This window comes from Aythya marila (genome assembly GCF_965140915.1).
Source record: "Aythya marila genome assembly, chromosome: 4".
In the NCBI taxonomy this organism is placed as follows: Eukaryota; Metazoa; Chordata; class Aves; order Anseriformes; family Anatidae; genus Aythya; species Aythya marila.
The window spans coordinates 131,878-154,145 of NC_139045.1; the positions used below are offsets into that span (position 1 = coordinate 131,878).

At 37.4% G+C, this 22,268-nt stretch overlaps 1 protein-coding gene across 11 annotated transcripts in view; it reads right to left on the reverse strand.

Annotated features, from left to right (window-relative positions):
• The window catches only part of WDFY3 (WD repeat and FYVE domain containing 3), a 194,109-nt gene that overhangs the window by 37,714 nt on the left and 134,127 nt on the right, over positions 1–22,268 (reverse strand). For 7 of the 11 annotated variants that reach the window (XM_082759312.1, XM_082759315.1, XM_082759318.1 and 4 more), the window contains 15 exons: positions 21,357–21,509; positions 19,060–19,133; positions 18,793–18,954; positions 17,351–17,445; positions 15,243–15,363; positions 14,869–15,086; positions 12,582–12,817; positions 11,253–11,387; positions 9,291–9,482; positions 7,140–7,373; positions 5,508–5,607; positions 3,139–3,299; positions 2,272–2,501; positions 1,359–1,468; positions 328–510 (listed from right to left, as the gene is read on the reverse strand). In XM_082759312.1, the coding sequence (XP_082615438.1) occupies positions 328–510; positions 1,359–1,468; positions 2,272–2,501; positions 3,139–3,299; positions 5,508–5,607; positions 7,140–7,373; positions 9,291–9,482; positions 11,253–11,387; positions 12,582–12,817; positions 14,869–15,086; positions 15,243–15,363; positions 17,351–17,445; positions 18,793–18,954; positions 19,060–19,133; positions 21,357–21,509 (2,404 nt within the window). The remainder of the gene's footprint in view (positions 1–327; positions 511–1,358; positions 1,469–2,271; positions 2,502–3,138; positions 3,300–5,507; positions 5,608–7,139; positions 7,374–9,290; positions 9,483–11,252; positions 11,388–12,581; positions 12,818–14,868; positions 15,087–15,242; positions 15,364–17,350; positions 17,446–18,792; positions 18,955–19,059; positions 19,134–21,356; positions 21,510–22,268) is intronic. The other 4 variants (XM_082759316.1, XM_082759313.1, XM_082759314.1 and 1 more) reach the window with 3 other exon arrangements.

Below are 22,268 nucleotides of genomic sequence, written 5' to 3' on the forward strand. Positions count from 1 at the left end.
TAATGAGGTCACCACAAGGCAAGTGCTCATGAAAAGGTGCTAAATAAAACAGTCCTCTGCCACTGTAATTCACAGGATGCTATTTGGTACACACTGACACACAAACACAGGAAGCTGCTGAGATCAGCAAAACTGTTGACTAAAGGCCCTCTGTATGGCAGAGTAAATATATCCCATACCCGGTACGATTTCACAGATGTTCAGCTATAACAGGTTAAAGTATTTACACATACTCAAGAGGTAAGTCCATACTGTAATATCCAATGCACATGGTTCCCTTTGGGAAAATCTAACATCTGGGACAGGTAAATCCTCAGTTGCACTTACCCAAATGATTTTGCCAACACTTTAAACTTGCTTCCTCAATTAAAGGTCTTGCAACAGTTATATCCACTTGGCCACGATCATTGACAGGTAGCATCACTTTGAAAACTTCTTCTAGCACCTGTTTCTTACTGTGAATCAACTCTGTCCATACTCTGTTTATAGCTTTTAAAAGAAGCTGGCGACCTGTGTTAAGTACAAGACCATAAACAGTACGTTTTCTAAGCTGCTTATTGAATTTGTATTTTTATAGTAGCAAAATGAATAGATCAAGCAATTACACTCCACATTCTTCCCTTCTTGTAGGACTTGTGAAATGCATTTTAACAACCTGTCTTTTTTATCATTTGTACACTATTCGTACACATCTAGAATTTTAAAATTCTTTCCTCTGCGAATCTGAAACACTGGCTCTAATTAGTTGCAATTCTTCTCCCATACCCATGCGTACATTAACTACACTAGATAAATACAAATCTTACAGATATACACAGTCTATATAAAAACATACAATTCCAAACACAAATAACAAATGTATTTTTTATATCTGTATACACTGATAGACACGTACGTAAATATTAAATGTATACATATAAGAAGAGCAAAACCACGATCCTTTCTTCTACCAGCTAGTTCATAAGTTTCTCTTAAGAGGAAGATCCTAATGGTTCCAGTAAGTAATAATTCAACATCTTATAACAGTTACGTCTTAACTATGCTCCTGTAAGATTTGTCAGATAGAGAAGCATGGCACACACTTAAAAGCATCCATTTACATTGCATTCAACTCAGTACACATCAAGGAATCTAATTCTAGTTCATGTCCAGTAAGAAAAATGAAGTCCACTTGCTGTATTAACAAAACACTAGCTTATTTTGAATGTATCTGTTTTGGCGTTTCAAGTGTTTTGTTTGTTTTTAGTGTTTATACACACACATACACTCCTGCCCGAAGTGTAACTAGGGTAAAAGACTACTGAATACAATAAAGCAGCATCATTAGCAGACATCTGTGGATTCATCACTCAGATTACCTTCACTGACATCTTGATTGTAGACTCCATCTGGCTCTATATCAGAGGGGATCATGATGTGCCAAGTAGTCATCCTGGCTTCTGCTTCCAATCCAAACCCATCAACATTGCTACAAATACACAATGAACGAACAACCACCAGAAACAAATAAAAGCGCTACAAAGAGTAACGTGTACTGCTACAGCAACTATTCATTTCTGTCCACTTGATTTCTGATGATCTGCAGTCACAAGTCAAACTGAAGGTTTTTAAAAAAGGACATGACATGGACATTAACGTTGCTGGAGGAAGCAGAAATATTTCAGGAAACACCAGTGTGGCCAAAGCCATGAATGGCAAACACTAGAGTTTTTGTGGATCATGTTTCCCAACTGTCTTGGGATAAAACCCAAGTCCTAAAACTCTTTGGAAAGAAAAATGAAAATGCCAGTCAGGCTTTTGTAGCAATGCAGACAAGCAGGTGTTACCAGCATTTGTCATGTCCATCCAATTTAATTCTTGACTTATTCGAATACATCCAATTACTAAGATACCGAATACATATTCAATAGACCCTAGGTCTAGTGACTGATCCCTTTAACTATTAATTATTTCACACCAGAGCTTCCTTGTACTTAAAAATATTTCACACTGTCAAAGCATAGTAATATAATGGTTGATCAGCACTTGTGTTAGTACTGTAAAATACCTGTTTAACAGGAGGTAAGACTGTTCTCTAAACTGAGGCTCTTCAAACCTCATTTTATTTCAAAATGTATCACTACAGCTTGCTTCCATTTCACTGACTTGAAAGTTATAAACAGTTGTCAGGAATTTGCTGACTTATTCACAAGGTGTCAGAGCTGAGAGGGAACAGGTGATTTTTATGTCACTATCCTGATTCTGGAACAAACTTCTGTCTGAGAGACTTACCTTCCCACATGCAAGTTAATCAAGCAGTGAGCTAGACAGCTGATGAACTCTTGATCATGATTTCCAGGTCCCAAAATTAAGTTTCTGTTCACAGTAAGGACCCTCAGAGAATCAAGGAGAGCCACTTGCTGAGGAACAGTTTTGTGGGCTCTTGAGAACTGATACAAGATGGTCCTGTTCAGGCAGTGATAAATAGCATCCAGTGATAGTCCCTGAGATCTTCTTTTTGACTAATAGAAAAAAAAACAAACAAAAAGCCCACGCATCATCAGATGTCAGCTGAAAAAATTTACAGGCAGATAATCTTTGCACAAATTGATCCATGCTGTTTTTTCAAAATAGGTAGTGTCAATTCCAGGGATTTCAAGGGCCAAATTGACACTAATAGATGCTGATGCACTTAAAATTTGAACATCTATAATAATCAGCCTATTTTCATTCCCTCTCATTTCGAGCAGCAGAAGTCTTCAACAGTCTCCAATAAAAGACCACAAAGAAGCTTTCCAAAAATCTCCTGAGGTGAATTTAGGAAGCTTTCCAGGATTTTAGAAAAATAATTTCATCTAAAAGCAGTTTTAACTCAACTGTCCCATAATAAAGCATTCCACACTGACAAGATATGCTAGGAAAGCTCATTAAAAAGTGAAAGAGAAGAAAAAAAAAAAAAGGCATACTTATGAGCTAACCAAAGACAGGCCACCAGCACGTGAACAATTACAATCTTGGAGTGTTAGCTACCCAGACTGCACAATTAGCAAAAGGCGGAATCCAAGTAGTACACAGGCTGCTAAGTGACATCACTCCATGGATTTTATCATAAATAGTGAAAATGTTTTTTCAAGTAGGCTAATAGGAGAACACTGTTACCTGTGCAATGAGTTGGATTATGAATTCCACAAGAAGTTTGGATTCTTTGTTGAACATGCCCTGCCAAAGCTTATCAACCACACGCTGTGTAAAATAAAACACATTGTTCACCAGAACGTGGTAGCTTCCTCCACTTGTTATAGGCAGAGATGCATCTTCACCTACGTAACAGCAAAATAAAGCTTCTTCAGTAAAAAGAAATAAGTATATTGGCATTAGTCTATGCTTTCTACTTCTGTAAAAGAGAAGAGTCAGACAGTCAAGCTAAAGCCTAGTCAAAAAGCTAAAGCCTTGTCATAGAATCATAGAATGGTTTGGGCTGGAAGGGACCTTTCAAATGATCTACTTCCAAATCCCACTGCAATAGGAAGGGACACCTTACACCAGACCAGGGTGCTCAAAACCCCATCCACCCCAGCCTTCAACACTTAGAGGGATGGGGCACCCACAACTTCTCTGGACAGCCTTTTTTAGTGCCTCACCACCTTCAGAGTAAAGATTTTCTTCCTTATATCCAATCTAAATCTACCTTCTTTTAGTTTAAAGCTGTTACACCTTGTCCTATCACTACAGTCCCTGATGAAAGGAGACTACAAAAGGTTTTCTGTAGTCCCCTTTAGACACTGGGAGGATGCTATAAGGTCTCCCTCGAGCCTTCTCCTCTCCAGGGTGAACAACCCCAGTTCCCTCAGCCTGTCTTTACTAGGAAAGGTACTCTAGGCCCTTGATAATCTCTGTGGCCTCCTCTGAACTTGTTTTAATACATCCATATCCTTATTGTGCTGGGTCCCCAAAGCTGACCATAGTACCACTCCAGATGGGGGTCTCACAAGAGAAGGGCAGAGGGAAACGATCACCTCCCTCATCCTGCTGACCAAGCTTCTTTTGGCGCAGCCCAGGGCATGGGTGACTCTGGGCTGCAAGCTCACATTGCTGGGTTATGTTGAGCTTCTTGTCAACCAACATTTCCAGCTCCTTCTCCTCAAGGCTGCTTTCAATCCATTCTCCGCACAGCCTGTATTCGTGGTTGTCACTTACCTATGCTGATCTTTGATGGTAAGTAATCACTGGAAATTGACAGTGAAAAGACCAAAACGAGAGGGACAGGTAACACACCAAACACCCTAGAAAATACATTGCGCAGCTTTACACTTACCTAACTTTTTGCACCTATCTAAAAGGAAAATATTTGACATAGAATTAAAACCCAACCTGCTTACTGAAACTAGTAATATCTTGTGCAAACCAGGGTGAAATATAAAAATCTCTGTGGATATTGCTACTGGCTCTTGTTTACCATTTGGAGAGGTATATTAACCATCAACATTCTCAAATGTTTCTTTTCTGGATTCATGTCTGACAGAGGACTAAACATCACCTGAGACTGTTCAAGGTAGACTGTACTTTGTGTGCGAGTACACTCAATTCACAACTTGAGACTCACCGCTTGGATTACTGCTTTCACAGAAGGATGCCAGAGAAGTCTGCTCCACATTATTTCTCACAGAAAAGCAGCAGGTACTGATTTTGCCTGAGGTTCACTTAGATTTATTAATTTCTGGCACTACTTGCACACAAAGTGGCTGATTGCATCATACATGGAAGAAGCTAGACAAAACTTGGAAGAAGAAACACCAAGGGAAACCAAAATTGTGCTCCTAGTGTACATAAAGTACTAACAAGGACTTCTATGATGAATACAGAGCAGACTGATAGCTCCTGGCAAGTCCAGCAGGCCACCATGAAATCAAAGCAGGCACCTGAGCAGAGATACTCCAACAGGCCACCTCACAATCATCTATACCCATGCTCTGCTGGGTCAGCCCATCCTACTGACATCTAGCTTAAAAGCTTTTCAAACTCTTCCTGAGCATTTCTTTGGTAGGTGGTTCAATGAAGTACTAATCCCAGACAACTTTTCTGGGCTGCTTCTACAAAAGGAAGAAAAGAAAACTGAGGTGACTTTTAAAAACCTACGTCCCACCCATAAGAAATTGACAAAAGCTCCAGATCATCTGCCAAGGCAAGAAGGACAAGAGAGATAATTCTGAGATAACAAGACTCAGTTGCATTTCTTTCTGACACGACTCAAATTTGTCAGGTTTCCATATCCAAAAGATTCACCTAATGCAATTTCTTTTTAGAAACTCTTGTTTTATAGCTTTGGCACAATTGAGACTCAGAGCGAACATGTAATTGTAGCAGTGCCATTTACACATCAAAGGAAAGAAAAAGGGCAGAAAAAAAATATGAAGGCATTAAATTTCTAACAAATTAGGTAATTAATAAAGAAAAAATAAAATTAATATATATATCAAAAAACTTTCCCTCAAGTCAGACAGACTGATAATTAAGCATTGCCATATTACCCAATAAAACATCAGCTGCAAGTAAGTGGTCCATCACGCTATCCAAAACATACGTCTGAAACTCCTTCTGCTGTGTTCGTGTTGATCTTTCAGGGGAAGCCTGATTCAAGAGACACAGTGAAAAAATAATGAGCATCTCTGAGAGAGCAAAAAGGAAGAGGAGGTGTTATAGGTGAATTTTTGTTCTTCTTAAGTCTCATGAACTATCATTTATTTTTTCCACAGTAATTTATCTCCAGTAAGTCTTGGCTCTATCTAAAAACTTAGGGATGGACATCAGGTATACATCAGCTGTATGCAGTCTTACAGTGAGCGTTACTCCAATTTCTACCCAGTATATTTATTTTCTGCCCATCTAGACCAGTAACTAACATTGAAAAACTGTGACAGATTAAAATAGCAGCAAAGCAACTGAAACAGAATGACCATGGTCTCAAATATGCTTCCCAATGTCCATGTATAAATGCATCTCTTGAAAGTTTATTTATTTATTTATTTATTTAGCTTTATGACAGCAAAGAGACACCTAGCTAACTCAGGAACTTTTAAGATTATGTATAAGCATGCTCTAAAATTCCTGCAGCTATTGAAGAAGCCAGGGAGACACATAACAAAGCATAACAAAGAGCTAAGTCATAGGAGAACATGGACTCCTGAACTGAACATTTCAAAAGACAGTCTGAAGAAGGTGTGGATACAGTAGTGCAGTTAAGCAGCAATTGAACTCCTCATTGCCAGCCTAAGCATTACGAGAATGCTGCTTTCCACACGCGTCACCAAATTTAACAGAGAGTTTAACAGAAAGATTATGTAGTAACTCCGTGAATTTTTATAGCGTATGACACCAGATGTCCTGGCACTTGTTTTTCTCTAACACAAATAAAACTGAGACATTAATATTTCTTTAGGGATTGGTAGGGATTTTATATTTTGAGCAAAACTAATACAGCTGTCCCAGGCTAATGGAAGTAAAACAAATGAATCATACTCTGCAAGAATAAAACTTGAGGAAAGCTGCAACTTTTCATGCTGCACTGTTGAACATCGACTGTTGCAACCCACTTCCTGCATTTCCAGACAAATGGAGTTAGTGACTAAGATGACAAAACAATAGCTCCAAAAAGAGCACAAAATATAAACCAAACCTTGACACAGCGTACTCAGTTACATGCGTGGCAACTAACAGAGCCATTTGACTACCCAAATGAAAGCTACGGAGTCCACAAACATAACTGATAGTAGGACTCATGTGGAGGGAAGAACACAGCGTAGAAAGAAAAAAAAAAAAAAAACAACAAATGTCTGCTCAAAAAAAAAAAAAATTGTCTGCTCAATCATTTCAGGTTGTCACCAATACATGCAAATGCCAGGAGGAAGAAAAAAAGTCCAGAAAGCATTCTGAAAGCAAGGCTGAGAAAAACAAACAAAAACCTCTGGTGTTTGCTTTCTTAGGTTTTCCAAAGTATTGACAACAGCAAGCAAACTTATTTATGAGCCAAGAGCGTTCCAATTTTCTAACTCTTACTTCATGACTGTTTTTAAGATTCCATTGAATGGTAAGGTGAAGATAAATAGAAATATTGAGGAGAAAAAAGGGTTACACTAAGTTCAAATCATAAAAATCAGATTTACCTCTAGCAAAAGATCTACCAGTGGAGTCTGTTTGCTGGCTGGTGTGAGACATAAGTTATCAATGATCAGTACCCGCATGAAGTCAAACACAAACTTCTTGGCAGGATGGTTAGTTAGGTACGTCTTGGTGCCAACATTGCAGTATTCTGACTGGCTCCTGTTCATGCCAGAATCAGTTGCAAAGGCTTTGAACTCTTCAGCTGGGGACCCAACTTCATCATCAAGATCAGACACCTGTGAAAAACAGTATGTCAAAACTCCAGAGCTCAACAGATTAGCAGCAGTGCTTTTGCTCTTCTATCCTTTACATGTCTTTCTATGGCCATTCACTTCATATTTGGTTTCCTAATAAACCTTTTTCAGCAAGATTATGTTCAGTATCAGGTGCCCAATATACAACATGCAAAACATTCAAATTCTAGTTTCTAATTGACGAGGAAAAAATAAATCAGTAAAGGCTCACACAAGTTACCTGAACCAGAAATCACATATCACATGGGAGATGCTTACCAACAAGAACTTCTGGAGCAATTTCTAATTTCTACGCAAGAATACAGATTCTCATAGCAAAAAGACAGAAGTTCTGAAACAGTTAGCAGCTAAAGCAGTGAACAAAAAACCACGATAGAAGCTGACTGAAAAAGGCTATCAAGTTTGTGTGATAGAGTAGCAAAAGCAAACTCACCCTTTTTTTAATGCAGTACCTTCATCAGAGTGCAATAATGAGTAAAAGCTACTTTCCCAGTACTGAAGATGATCATGTCCAAAAGAAATTAAAAGGAGAAAGTATTTTTATGTAATGCCTTCCTCCAGATACAAGAGGAGACAATGACTTCCCTGAAAAAGACTTATTGCATCACCAGCTTCCATACAAAGTAACCAAATGTTCTGAATTTTTGTCTGCTTCAGAATGAGAAAATTCCCAAGAAATGAAGAAAAACCCAAAGATGTAGACTTTCTGGATTTAATGGCACATCTGAGAAAGGCTGGAAGATCAATCAAGAATTTTCTCTCAATGCTGAACTTAGGTTAACGTGTTTTGTTGCTATACTTAGCATTTATTTCATATGGAATTGAATAGTCTACCTCATTTGGATAGACAAATGCTGGAGAAGCAAAAAGATTTGGAGTCAGGAAAGCCTTCAAATGGTAGAGTTCAAATTGTCAGACAGACAGACGAAGTTTCACCTGTGCACTTAGTACTGAAAGGACTAAAAAACTACTTGGAGATATGCAAGACTGTTCTAAATTCTTTACACAGGTCAATGCCAAGTCAGCATTACAAGCTTGAAAATGGCACTTTCCTTTCTTTTTTTTTTTTTTTCCTCTAAGAACTCCTATCATCTACTTCAAGTGCAAAAATCAATAATCTTATAAGACTCTTCGACATATATCTGTAAAAACTGATCATCTGTTTCTATTCATAATAGAAAAGACAGTATTTCAGCAATAAATATTTTCTACAGTATTTTATCATTATCTTCCCTAGTTATAGCATTTGCTAACCAGTCAGCTATCTGTCTTAGTGCATGGATGCTCTTAGTGCATGGATTACTTTTAGATGCCAGCTAACAATAACAGTTTATTTCTTTCCCCTTCATGGTCTAGAAATAGCAGCGCTTTTCAATAACACTTAAAGTATATGTAAATTAATAACCTGTAATAGTTCTGCTTAAAGCGGCAATGCAATCAAAGATGAACTCACACCCTTTTAGCTTGAACTCAGCAGTTACAGGTCAGATAGGAATATTTTTATTGGATAAGCCCCCAACAGAAGTAGGAGGAGAAAGCATTTTTCAATTTTATCGCATCTTCCAAAATAGAGAGGAGAAAGACAAGCTGACTCTGTCATTTTCCTTCTGTAAATCTGAGCTAATTTGATTCCTGTATATGAAAAAAATGGCCTACTAGAAAAAAAGAAATGGTATACATTCCCCCTAAAATGAAGTTTCAGGTATCATTGTGCAACAACAGTTGAGCATGCACCCTCTCAGTTTCAAAACCCAAGTACAAAATTTCCAGCCCAGCCTTTAAGACCACCCTTTTCTGCATGGCAACTAGAGCTTTATCTTCACATGACTATTAATTGGTCTATCTTCAAAAATAGCATCCAAGGGAAAAGAAAGGGAAAAAAAAAAAAACACAACTCACTGCATTTCCTACCATCTCAGAGTAAGGTCTTATGTTGAAAGGAAACACAGTTGCTGCCAATGCACACAGGAACTCTGGGCTCATCCATAAGGAAACGAGGTCCGGCACATTGTGATACAAATAGCGAAAGAACTGCATCAAGGTGACAGGATATTCTCGAAGCCAAGAGCCTTCTTCCTCAGACTGCCAAGGCTGGGTTGAAAAACAAACAGCACGTTAACATAGATGGCGTTAATCGAAGAATACTCATTTCAGAAGAGAGACATGGGAGGACGACTGGTAGGATCAAGTATGCCAAACACATTGTCAAACATGCAGTTAAACACATCATCAGAGATGGGATGAAATGTGATCAAACATGGTCAAGTGCTTGTTCAAAGAGAGCAGAAATGTGTCTGGTTGCCTGCTCAGTCACATGTCAGTGTCCAAAACCAGAACATGTCAAACATACCAGAGAATGTGTCACAACACATGGCCAAACAGCTGCCTAGAAGACATGACTGAAGACATGCTGTTCAGACACCTGAAGTGATGTCTGATCAAACATGAACAGACTATATGCCTGTGCATCTAACCAACATGTGACAAATGAGTTGCTAACTGTGACAAAACACTTGTCTGGGCACATCACTGTATGATAAACACCTGACCACATGTGACCAAGCATACGTATACAGTTTTTAACACATGAGCTTGCAGAAGCCATGCAAACCGCTTTTCAAGAACATATGTCCAAGCCTGTCAGACATGTCACCGTGTCATGAAATCATAAGAAGCAGAAGTGAATGACAAATGTGACAAGAAAAATGTAATGAAACAGGCCAGAACAGGTTGCTACCACATGAAGAAATGTAATCAAACATGACTAAATGTGATAAACACACGGCAGGAACACATGGCAGCCCAACACTTGACAGTAACCTCTACCTCAGCATGTATTCAAGCATGTCACAAGGAGGAGACTGAACACATCTATGTGGCTAAGAACACGTGTTCTAGGGTGATGACTCAAAATACGTTGCTAAGCATGATCTGAATCGTATCAAACAAAAACCCAACAGCACATCTAAACATATATCAACTGGTACAGAGCAACACAGCAGGGCAAGAGACAGCATGTCTCTGAGCAGGTCAAGAGCATCTGCAAAGTGGAGGACCAAAAAGGACAGAACAGGTTGCCAGCAGGACACAGAACAAGTGTCAATAGCAATGTGTACCCCCAGCACATCATTAGATATGCTTTCTACATGTGTGTACTGGTCACACCTGGATATGACAATACATGAGCAGCAAGTAGTCAATGCTTCCCAGAGGGTTTCACAAATGTGATGACCAAGCAGGTAACATCTAAACAGGTACTACTTGGGAAATGTTTCATGAGATCTTTTTCAGCAAATCAATGCTCTAGTTCCCACATAATACAAAATTTTCCTACTGAGAAACTAACTTTGACTACATTGACACTAGATTTAAAAAACAAAAAGAACACACATTTTTCTGGCAGTTAGTTCATTTCCTCCAGCATGTGGCTATTAATAGTCAGGGGACTTCTCAAGCACAAAAAAATCAGCATCTCGCATTGCTCTGAGCAGATGGGACAGTGAGTCTAAAACATTCCCCTGTGATGTTAATCAGGGAAGTAATTCAGTCATCTCTGCCAAGCATTTTTATCCTTCTGATGCCTTGTCTTGCTTTACTTGCAGCAAAACGTAAAGCTTAGCCTTTTTGTGAAAAGCACTGCTAATTTTATGGTCAGTAATATTTCCACAGATAATGAAAAACAAAATAAGATAAGAATAACCTCATTACAATGTTTTCTTTTTACACACGTATTATGAGTAACTCCCAGATGGGTTGGTTATGATAGTAACAAAAAATTCACATTTCTAATTTGGCTTCTGACCACATGGCAGACCCAAGCAATTCCATATATACAAATATGTACAAAAATTCTATTCTTACAGAATTCAGCATGCTCCTCAGCATTCCCAATAACAAGAAGGCAGCTTCTGTGCAAACACTATGTACTGAAGAGGTAATGGTGCCACACGAGGCAGGAACTCCAAATATAAATGTCCAAATAGAGTCTAAGTCAAACTGTAAAGGATGAAACAGAAAAGACAAACACTTTCTGTAGTGCAATTTGATACTGCTTTTTATTACATCTATAACACATTCATTTGACAGTGTCTAAACAGTAAAGGTTAGAGGATGTGAAAAAATTCAGCCCCTACAACTTTATGGAGAGATCACGTGTCATGAGGCACTGAAGAACTTCCTTTCAACCATGGACAAACTTAACTGCAGCTCTCACCTTCTCAAGGTATTTAAGCCTTCTGAAACAAGAAGCGACCTGTCAGCACAAATGCTGCACCATCAATACTTGCCTTTGGCACATCTACTAACAAAACCCACATGGTGTCCCACAGGAAAAAACATGAATGAAACAAATACACTACACTGTATTTTTCAGTAATTAAACAACAACAACAAAAAGCCATTAGATGTAAGAAAAGGAAAAACTGCCAATCTCTAGCATTAACAGCTATATATTAACTGCTATATATTTTAGGTAGTTGCATTTGATTTCAATTTAGCATTGCTGTACTTCAAACACTATAAGCAGAAGATGACCTTCATGACTCTGCTTTCCCACAGCACAGTGTTGCCTGTGCTGTCTAGTTCCTCTTGAGAAAATAAGCAGGCAGAATACTTTCTGGTCTATAGTTTTCACCTTCCCTTTACCACCAAAAAACAGATGTTAGCACTGTTAGTATCTGTTCTAAACAGGTACACTGTAAACCTGGAGTGTGGCTTTTCTCCATAAAAGACTACACTAAGGCTTCCTAGGTTTCTGTTGAAGACTATTTATTTACATACAATTAAAACAAGTTCAAAATCAACCTACACAAAATGCTAATACACTTTTATTTTTCCACTGAGAACTAAGATGTCTCCCTTAAACCTTTCTGTAATAAGTACCCTGTTTTTTTCTGTAACCTTGTGAACACTCCTTAATACAGTAACTCCCTTCTCTTAATAAATAAATAAATGCTCCCTTCCATGTCACCCTGGCTCCAGATCAGACCAGAAAGAAACTAGCTTCATCTATGCCATACCAGGCTGGCTTCCACGTACTCCCACCATATCTTGTCCTCCCACTCCTGCACAGGGCAGCACAAAACAAGTTGTACTGACTTCTGTGTCAGCTGCTGGGGACTGGGGTTGTTAATCCATAATTTCTTAGATGACAGACAGAATTACACTTACATCTTACTAGATAATCCCTACCTGGGACCCCTGATTACACTGGCTGCTGATGACAGGTGCACTGACCTGCAGGTTTTCAGGCAGTTCAGTGACTGGCTGCTGCAGGAAAAGGGCCATGAGGAGGAAGTAGAGTGCAGGTACATTAGTATGCTTAGGGAGAAGGGACTGCAGGACAGGAAAGCCCGGGAAATGACATGCATCCCGGTTAATCTCCCGGACTGTTGATCTGCCACCAGCGCTCCTGCCAACATTGAACCCTGAAATAAAAAGACAAAGAGCCAACAATGTTAATAGAAAAATGCTTGCGAAGCTCATTCTTAAATCAAGTATTGAGCTCAAGAGGGTACCTCCACATAAATCTAACACTGTAACAATGGAAAACTTGCATACTGGTTATCATACATATACTATGCAATTCACTTCAGGTATCTAATTATTTAATTACTACGACAGGAAAAAATTGCCTTCCAGTACCACACCACGTAGATAACCCTGCACTATGAAGACTGCTTAATTCTGTTCCAGACACACTCAGATTCATTTGTTGACCGCTACCAGAAACTCAAGATTTTTAAGATACTTCAGCTTCTGAAAAAAAAGTTATTTCACTAGCTGAGAGGAAAATCACACCTTAATCTCTGGAATTGAGTAGTTCATTTAGGTTAACAACCAGCAATCCCACAGCTGATTTAAGTAAATGGGCTGCTGAATGATTTCCATGCACGCTTCACAGGGATCTTGCTTTAGCTGCTTTGTTACTGATCAACCAGTATGAAGCACCAAATGCTCTTATTTTTATCTTAAGTGTTGCCAGAAACACAAAACACCTTTTGTGACCCTTTTGTACTCAGTCATTTCGTTTCCCCTTTGAACATCACATAGAAAGTGCAGAAGTGCTCATTTTGCAGTAAGTACAGAGGCAGGAAGATAACAGTCTCTGGGTCAATGCAGACCGCCAGATATTTTTTTCTGATGTTGCCAGAGGTAAGGTTGGTCAGGCTGTTTTTGTGAGGCTCTAATACAGAGATGGTTCTCAGCAGAAACTGACTACTTAAAAGAATATATATGAATTAAATTCTTGCCACAAAGCCACACTTAACTCTATCAGTAAGCTTAAACAAAAATGGCTCTCAGATGGTTTCAGGAGAAGTCTCAGAGCCAATGTTTTGCAAGGCAATAAAAAAAAAAAAAAAGAGCATAAAGATTAGGTAATCAGATAAGTCATTGGCATTTGATGAGATACAGTTTTAGAATTATCTTGTTCATCACAGTCTAGCCTGGCATCAGTTAAATTGATGTTATAATACAAAACCAAAAAGGACGACTACACACATTCTTCAACTGTGATTGCACATCTAATTTAGAAAGATTCTGTGGACTGAAGAAAATTATGTTATGGGACATTTGAAACAAATCTCAAATAAAAAAATAAAAAAGTCAGTGTCCTAAAGTATCAGTGGGATTAAAATTTTAAGACATGTGCATGCAAACTGAGAAGCATTTGTAAGATTTAAGACCTGAATCGGTAGCTAAACAACAGTTGCTACAGTATGTTAACAATACATCTTTGCACACATAATATGGTTTCATAAAAAACTCTGCTGAAACTTTTGTAGTTCATTATTGATGCAGAGAATCATGATATATTGCTTAATACCCTGAGAGATATATTATGGAAAACCAGTGCAAAGAGACTGACTTCCTACAAAGGTCTAATAACCTAATAATAATGCTCTAAGAATCCACAAAGAAAATCCTTAATAAGGGCCAAGGGGGCCAACATGAGCCCAGGAAATCACGAGAGCAAGCTAGGCAGAGGAAATGAAGGACTGAGATGATGCTTTGCACACACAAATTCCCAAGGAAGAACAAATCCCAACTGGTGTATCTACTGGCACAGAATTCACTAGACAAAGCAGCACAGATTTAAAACTGCATGATACTATGACTAATGTAACAATTACATTTTTCTTAATTAGTTTGCGTGTAGCACCTTGCAACAACACGTGTGATGCTATGCTGCCTTAGCATTTAGGTCGTTATGTGCCTGCCCATGGGGCTTACTTAACTATACATTGATGGTGACATGACACCAATTGCAGTTCAGCTATGCAGGCTTTGTGCAGACAAAAAGCTAAGACTGAACTGTAACAATATCTGTGCAATGTCAGCTGAAGGGCAGTTGCTCTCTTTTGCTTAGCAAATCTAACTCTTAATTCTAAGGAAAATGAAGGGCAACATCATCTGATCAGAGCAGAAACAACAGTAACAGAAAGGATGTATCCATCTGAGAGTTTTCATACTGTACCTAGCACAGTACCAATCTTATTGGTCAAGACTGAATCCGTCTGATCAAGCCAGCCTCCACCACTGAGACCTTCCTTAAATTTAATAAGGATGGACTGATTACTCAACAAGACCACAAGAATTCGCATGGCAGCTGTGACCGTGGTGGAATGCAGATGTTCTTCCATGAACATCATAATCCAATCAAAACCCAGGGTCTTGACCAGTTCTTCACAAGCCCTAATAAAGGGGAAAAAAAAAAATCTGTGTAAATGCTTCAACAGTTCCTATGAAATTACACAATTTAACTAGTGAATAGAGTGTGGACCGTATAATTCTCTCCTTTGAAATTAAAAACATAATATCGTTTCTAGATCTAAAGTTTTTTGTACTTACTGCAAATTAACAGCTGTCTTCTCTTTAGATGTATATAGAAGTTTCAGGAGTATATCTAAAAGCCTGTTCCGCAGGAGAATAAGGTTAGCTGAAACAAGTCCTCCAAAATCATCTTCTGTTCCTAGACATCAAGTACAAAAAAAGTTAAGCAAAATTAATGTGAATTAAAAAAAAAGAATTAAGCAAAAAATTTTTTTTTTAGAACTCCAACCATTTAAATGCTATTCATAAATTCCATACACAAGTAAACTCGATATGTTCCTACTCAGGTCAAGAAAAAGCCATGCTCTATTGTGGACAGCTTGCTATGCTTGACCTGGCGCACACTGCCAAGGAATGTTTGGTGCCCCATTATCGTTGTCACACAGCATTTGGTCGATTTGAAAGATGGGCAGAAGGATAGCACAGACAGTTATCTAAACTGAGGCGGTCCACATTAGCTAAGCCAGTTGGTTCCTGGCAGGCAGATGCATAAAAACTGACAAAGGAAAGGGTGTGGAAAAAAGGGGATTCATAAAAACTCCAAACAGTTGGCTAAACATTATGCAATCTGGGATAAAATAAAATAAAATAAAATAAAATAAAATAATAAAATAAAATAAAATAAAATAAAATAAAATATAAATAAAAAAATAAAAAATAAATAAAATAAAATAAAATAAAATAAAATAAAAAATAAATAAAAAAATAAAAAATAAATAAAATAAAATAAAATAAAATAAAATAAAATAAAGCTAACATTTTCTGGCTTATACAAAATGTAAGAAATGGAAGAACAATTAATTTCCTTTTCAATCAAGTCAGAACCCGAAACCCCTTATCAGTCAAACACACTTCTTCCAAAATGTGCTAATACACACAGCTCAAGGTTAACTTCACTGCTATTCTTTAAATCCCTCTACTAGTACCTTACTTTATGTAAGGAGGAGCAGGTTTTCCACAATGTTAAAAAAAAAATTACTACTCAAGCGGAAACACGCAAAAAAGGAAGACAGATAAATGGACACATACTGGGCCAGAGATCTGTGCCTAAGTCACAGACAAGAAAACAAAGCATCTTCAAAGGCAGCAATACAGCATAACTGATCAAGACCAATAACCTATAAATCTACTGTCCTTTGCCTCAAGCTTCCCTTAGCACTCCTGACACAGTGTGCCTTTCTCCCCATGGTTCTCTAGTGTCCCTGGTAGACAAAAAGCAGCACAAGCTCTGCTTAGCTTAGAAAAAAAAAATAATATGGCCAGCCTGTAGAGGGAACATGAATTTGGATCTCTCTCCTATACCCAAGACATTGTTTTTTACTGAAGAAGTTGTTGGAATTTCATCATCTCTGAGAATGCAATGACAGAAAGTGTTCAGAAAAAGGAGAGACATGTGAATGATAAATGTGCAGATCACCTAACCTTGTTCTTCAGGAAACAACATGAATCAAGCTAACTGTGCAACAGAAACCCTGTTCTTCTCTCTGGTCCCTGCCTACCTGCATTGCAAGAGATGCAGAAACTTAGCATCTTAGAGCACCCACTTGAGTTATTTGGTTCAAATCCACTGCTGGGTTAAATCATTTGGACTAGGGGAGACTAATCAAATCCACAACTGTAAAAGCTTCTTTCCCTTAAAGAAAAAGGTTAGAAATGTTCTCAAAAAATAAACAGAAATACTCTTGAAGTACGGATATATATACATACATATTATATATATATATATATTTAAGGAGGAAAAAAACACCTTACACTGCGTGAATTGTTTTTCCCATTTCTCCACATGTGGAGGGCACACCTACCAGATGCACCTACCAAACCATTCTCTTTTCTTTTTTTCCCTCCCCATAACAAAACTGAGATGCAAAACTGATAGGAAAGAACAAGTGGGTGAAGCAGAAGGACAACATTCAGTATTAAGTGAAGGAAAACAAATAAGAGCGCATTAGTTTTGCACCGCTTTGCATGCAATACACAAATCTCAAGTTCCACAGTTAACCTGGCAGCCATATTATAACTAAAATGCATTGCTGTTAATGATACTGTTGTACATTTTAAGTATTTAAGTACAGAAGAGATCATAAACTATTTCTCTTCTACTGCTTCTAAGGCATGCAATGACTTACCGCTGTCAAACTTTTCTTCATTGTTTATTTCCATGACTACAAACTTCTCACAGACTGCAAACGTAGGTAAAGTGGAAGAGATGAACTGTCCAAACCTTGACACACACAGAAATAACATCATGCATTGATATGACAGATGAACTCATATCTATGAATAATTTCCATCTAATGTAAAATCACAACACTAGTGAAAGGGCATTATCCAAAAACATCAACTTTCCAACACCTAAAAGCTGATAAAAATAGCCTCAGTCTAAAGTTACTCGCCCAAAACTGAAGTAATGTACAGTAATTAATAGAGTCTTGGCAGACAAGTCTGTAGTTACAGGACTTGACAACTCTGAAATTCAAGAAAGCAAATGTGGAGATACCTCCAAGTCCTAGTAAAATGAACACCACAAGTTAAAGAACAGAACAAAACATTGTTCTTCAACTTTTACAGCCGAACAAGTATTACATCCCAAAAAATCATTCATCTGGTATAACATTCACGTCTACAGCTACAGGTGATATAACAAGGTCATGGTTTTCAAGAACAAGATGATGATATACTATGAAAAGAAAGGAGACTGAATACATTCCTCTTTGTTCTGGAAAAATCCTCAACACGTCCTTAGTTACGGTAACTTATCTCAAGTTGTAAAATATGTTTCATTTTTATTTCCAGGAAGCAAAAGAAGTTATGTCAGAACACTCAGATTTGTATTGTAGAATCTATTCCATCGTAGTTTAAGCACAACATCTACACTGTTTATTCTTGAATTACTCTCTGATGCTTTCAAAAACCTTTAATTGTACTTAACATAAGAACCTGAAATTATGACCCATTCATACACAAGGAGTATCTAAGCCTGGCAATATTTTATTCATTTCCATTATAATCAAACAGGAGATGAAAAAATTAAGTTATCAATGAGTTTAACTTGTTTAAAAGGAATTCAAATACTCCTGTGTGTATGAGTTGCAACTATTAATGTAATTTTCAGTCATAATTAATAGTACTATAACTGACAATCTTAAATATTTTTCTGTAGTCATAATTTAGAAAAAACATCTTTAAATTAGCCTTTAGTGAGAGAGAGTAATCAAAACTGCATTTTAACTGAAGTATTCTCATATTCCACCTGAAATAAAAATCAGTATTTAAAAGTGTTCAGTATGTCACACCAACAATGGATAGCATTAATGCTACCTGCCTGAAAAACACTACGCCAGTTTAATCATTCAGTTGTATTAGTTGAGATATAAACTGAATTTAATAGAGAAATCAAGGCATTACCAAAACTATTATACCTATGCACTCAGTCACTTAAAATAAAATATTCAGTACATAAACATTTGACATTAGGTACTCCACAATAGTATTGTCGCTAAGTACTTTTAACCAAGGTCAGCAACATAGTAAGAACACATAAGCCAGAATTAACATAGGTGTGGGCTACCTGAGCAAGTCGTAGCTGCTGGGGAAGCCTTGAAGCAAAAAGCTCAGCACATTACTAATTGCAGCAATAGTAGGCTGGGACAGAGACGTATCTCGAAGAGTCAAGAGCAGTCTTGGGATAAGTTGGAATTCCCTCATTAACTTAGCATTCTTCGCTGCTTCACTGAAGGAAGGAAGGAAGGAAGGAGGTGTCATTTGAAAACTAGAGCTCCCTCTAAATATTACCTAATCCTGGAAATCTCACCAGTACACCGGCATCAACTTATACCTGGACTCTGTGAGAAGTTCGATGAAGTGCTCAAATAATGACAGATGAAGCTCATAGGGTGCATGAAGCCAGACCTGAAATAAATAAACAACATTAAGTTTGGCACACAAATCCAGTTCAAAATTCAGAGGTGACATTTGAGCTTCATACAGTGAAAGTTATGAAAAGCTTGAATAGAGTAAAACTTGTTGCCTATGTTACTATTTACCTGGCCTGATTGCAAGCCTCTCAATTGTTCCTTCTTCAAATTCACTTGTCTGTTAAACATACTAGCAAAGACTAAAGAAACACACATCGGTACCCATTGATAGTCTCCATAAATTTATTACAGTAGAATGTTAGAGTTATAGACAAAAATGTTTATCACTTTCTGGAATTCTTCTTTAAAGAGGTGGTACAATGCCACTAGCTCCAAAGGAATTATTAGAGATTTACAGCACTGATGTGAAATGCTGAATGGGACCAATATGATGATTTGGCTGAAGCAAAGATTCTCTTTGTGAAATTGACTGTCTTCTGCCAGCACTGAACTCAAGGCGTTCCCTGATTTTTGTTTTGTGTGGTGTTTTGTTTCATCCATTTTAATCTTTACCCAGAAATTTCTGCACAGCATTTTCAACAATTTAGATCTACTAGCAAAAAAAAAAAAAAAACAAAAAAAACAACACACACACACAAAGAAAAAAACAGCACCCCAAACTATTATTCAAAAGTAGTAATAAAATACATCAAGTCAGAAAACGCCAAGTTATAATTTAAAATCTTAAAATTGGCTTGCTATTGAAGAAAGTATAATTAATATTTGTGTTCAGGTGTGTAAGATAGTCTGAAATGAAAGTTTCCTTGCTTTTGCCGTTCTTTAAATATTATCTAAAATGATCAAAACAATCTTTCCTTTACCATGCTTAGCATAAGATTAAGAACACCTAATTTATCCAATTTTAATGAAATGTTTGGTTCACTGCTTTCTAAATACATAAAATTGAAAAATGGGAATTATAAAAACACAAGTCAGAAAGTGTGACTTCCTGATGCTTCTCAAAAAAATCTTCCTAATGAATCACAGACATATGACTTGCCTTAACGTGTGTGTGTGTGTGTTCTCTCTCCTAAACTGTTCATCCAACTTAACACCTCTACCACAAATACTACATCAGGTACATGTAAGAACTTCTACTAGATGTACATTTACTTCTGCTCATTAATAGCAAGCACAAAGAAACCATTGTTATTTAAAAGATTTGTTTAAGAATAGTTTTTTGTTTTTTTTTTTTTTAATACTGAAGAATTATTGTTTAAACAGCATTAACTTATTTCTAGTTTCAATGTTCTTTATCAAAAAAAAGAAGAAACTTGAGCAGTTTTCATTTCCTGATTTTTATGCTGTAATTGTAGTGTATTACCAATCTTGGCAATAGTTTTTTCAGTTGTGTTCAAGTCTTCTAAACTCTCAAAGTTAACAAGGCCATTTGATTTTGTTAATATGAAGGCTATACTAGATGGCAGGCATTTTTTCAGAGGGAGGACACTTTAAAGACTCCAGGAGTGCTTTTACATACTTAAATGCATATATAAAAACAGTAAAATAAATAATCCCGCGTTTTAGAGCCATTTGTGAAAAATGGACACGTGTCATTAATATCTTGTAGTTGTATCTTTTGTTTATTTGAAGTGTATGAGAATCACAACAGTTTCACTCAGTCTGTGTCAGATACAGATAATAAAAAAGGGACAAACATCAAATGGTGAGTTCTCTGCATTAACACTGTCAATCAGCCTCTTTTACACTAGCATTTCATTTTGAACTTGTCTACTTTCCCCAGTTTAAAACAAGAACACTTCAATATTTCAATAGGCTGTGCAAGCAGATTTTTAACTACCTTATTATTAACATTGCAGGAGACACATGATGAAGTGATTCCCATGTGCTATTTTGAAAAATCTACCTCCTACTGTTACTTTCAGTGCATCTTTCACACCTTAATGTATTTACTGCAGTAGAACACACAGTTAAAGGAAATTACTGTGGAATAGAAAACTAAAAAACGTCTAGAACAACAAAAAACATGAACATGCTTGGTACACATTAATGGCTTGTAGAATGACTCAAGCCATTTCAGCAAGAAAAATTACCAATAATCTTGCTGCTGAGCTTCTGTTCTGTACAATATACAGAATAGTAAGTTTGCAGGATAACAACCTCATCTGCTGTTGCTCAGTATTTAATGCATGTTGTCAGTTTACTCAAGTACTCATTAGCCAGTATCATGAGGACTTCTCTGCATAGCTTCACATACCTCAAAATCACAGAGCAGATCCTGGAAGGCAATAGAATTTGGAATAATGGAGGTCTCATGCCCACTGTCAACAGTTCCCACCAAGGAAAAGGTGAGATGAAGTATGTGACTGTTCAGAAGGGATCGTTTCTTCTTTAACAGCATCGCCAGCAACTTGAACAAATAAACAGATACGGAACTATTACCCTATTAAATTGCAAGCACGTAATCTACGCATAATGAAGCATGGGTGGAATGGCTGCATCTCTTTTGAGAAGGCCCATAAATTACCTCTGATGCTTGAAATTTTTGGTGAAAAAGCTTGAAAATGGCATTACAGTTGATTAGAACAAGAGTGTACCCAGGATCCCCTCCAGGTCATGATAAAGTTTCTGTTCTAAACTGCAGATGGTATCTAGGCCCTGATAGTTAGGCACATGCACCTATCAGCTCTCTGGTAGTTACCCACAGCTTAAGGCAGCATGTGATACAGGCTCACATGTGTGTTCCTGGAAAGCAAGACACATGCGGATACGGCAGTCTTCAATAGACCAGTCTGCACCTCTGGAGCACCATAAATACAAATGAGAGGTACTCTGTCACTGAAGAAAAGTATCCATCACTAGATAGATCTGAATAACCCCAACTTTCTGTCCCATTAAGCGACACACTAGAAAAACAAAACAGAACAAAACTCAGATCCTTGCTACTTGTCAAAAAAGCCAAGGGCATGAGCTAAATGCTGGCTTGCTCTGCTCAACTTCACCATCCACTTCAAAACAACAAGTAAAAAACATACAATTTTCCATGACTCTTCCCCAGACTGTGCTATTTGCTGAGGTCAATAGAAGCAGAATATAAGTTTTGTGATGATCCACAGATCATTTACTATGCAAGAAACATTGTCTAGATTTTTTTGTTCAAAGTCAAGGT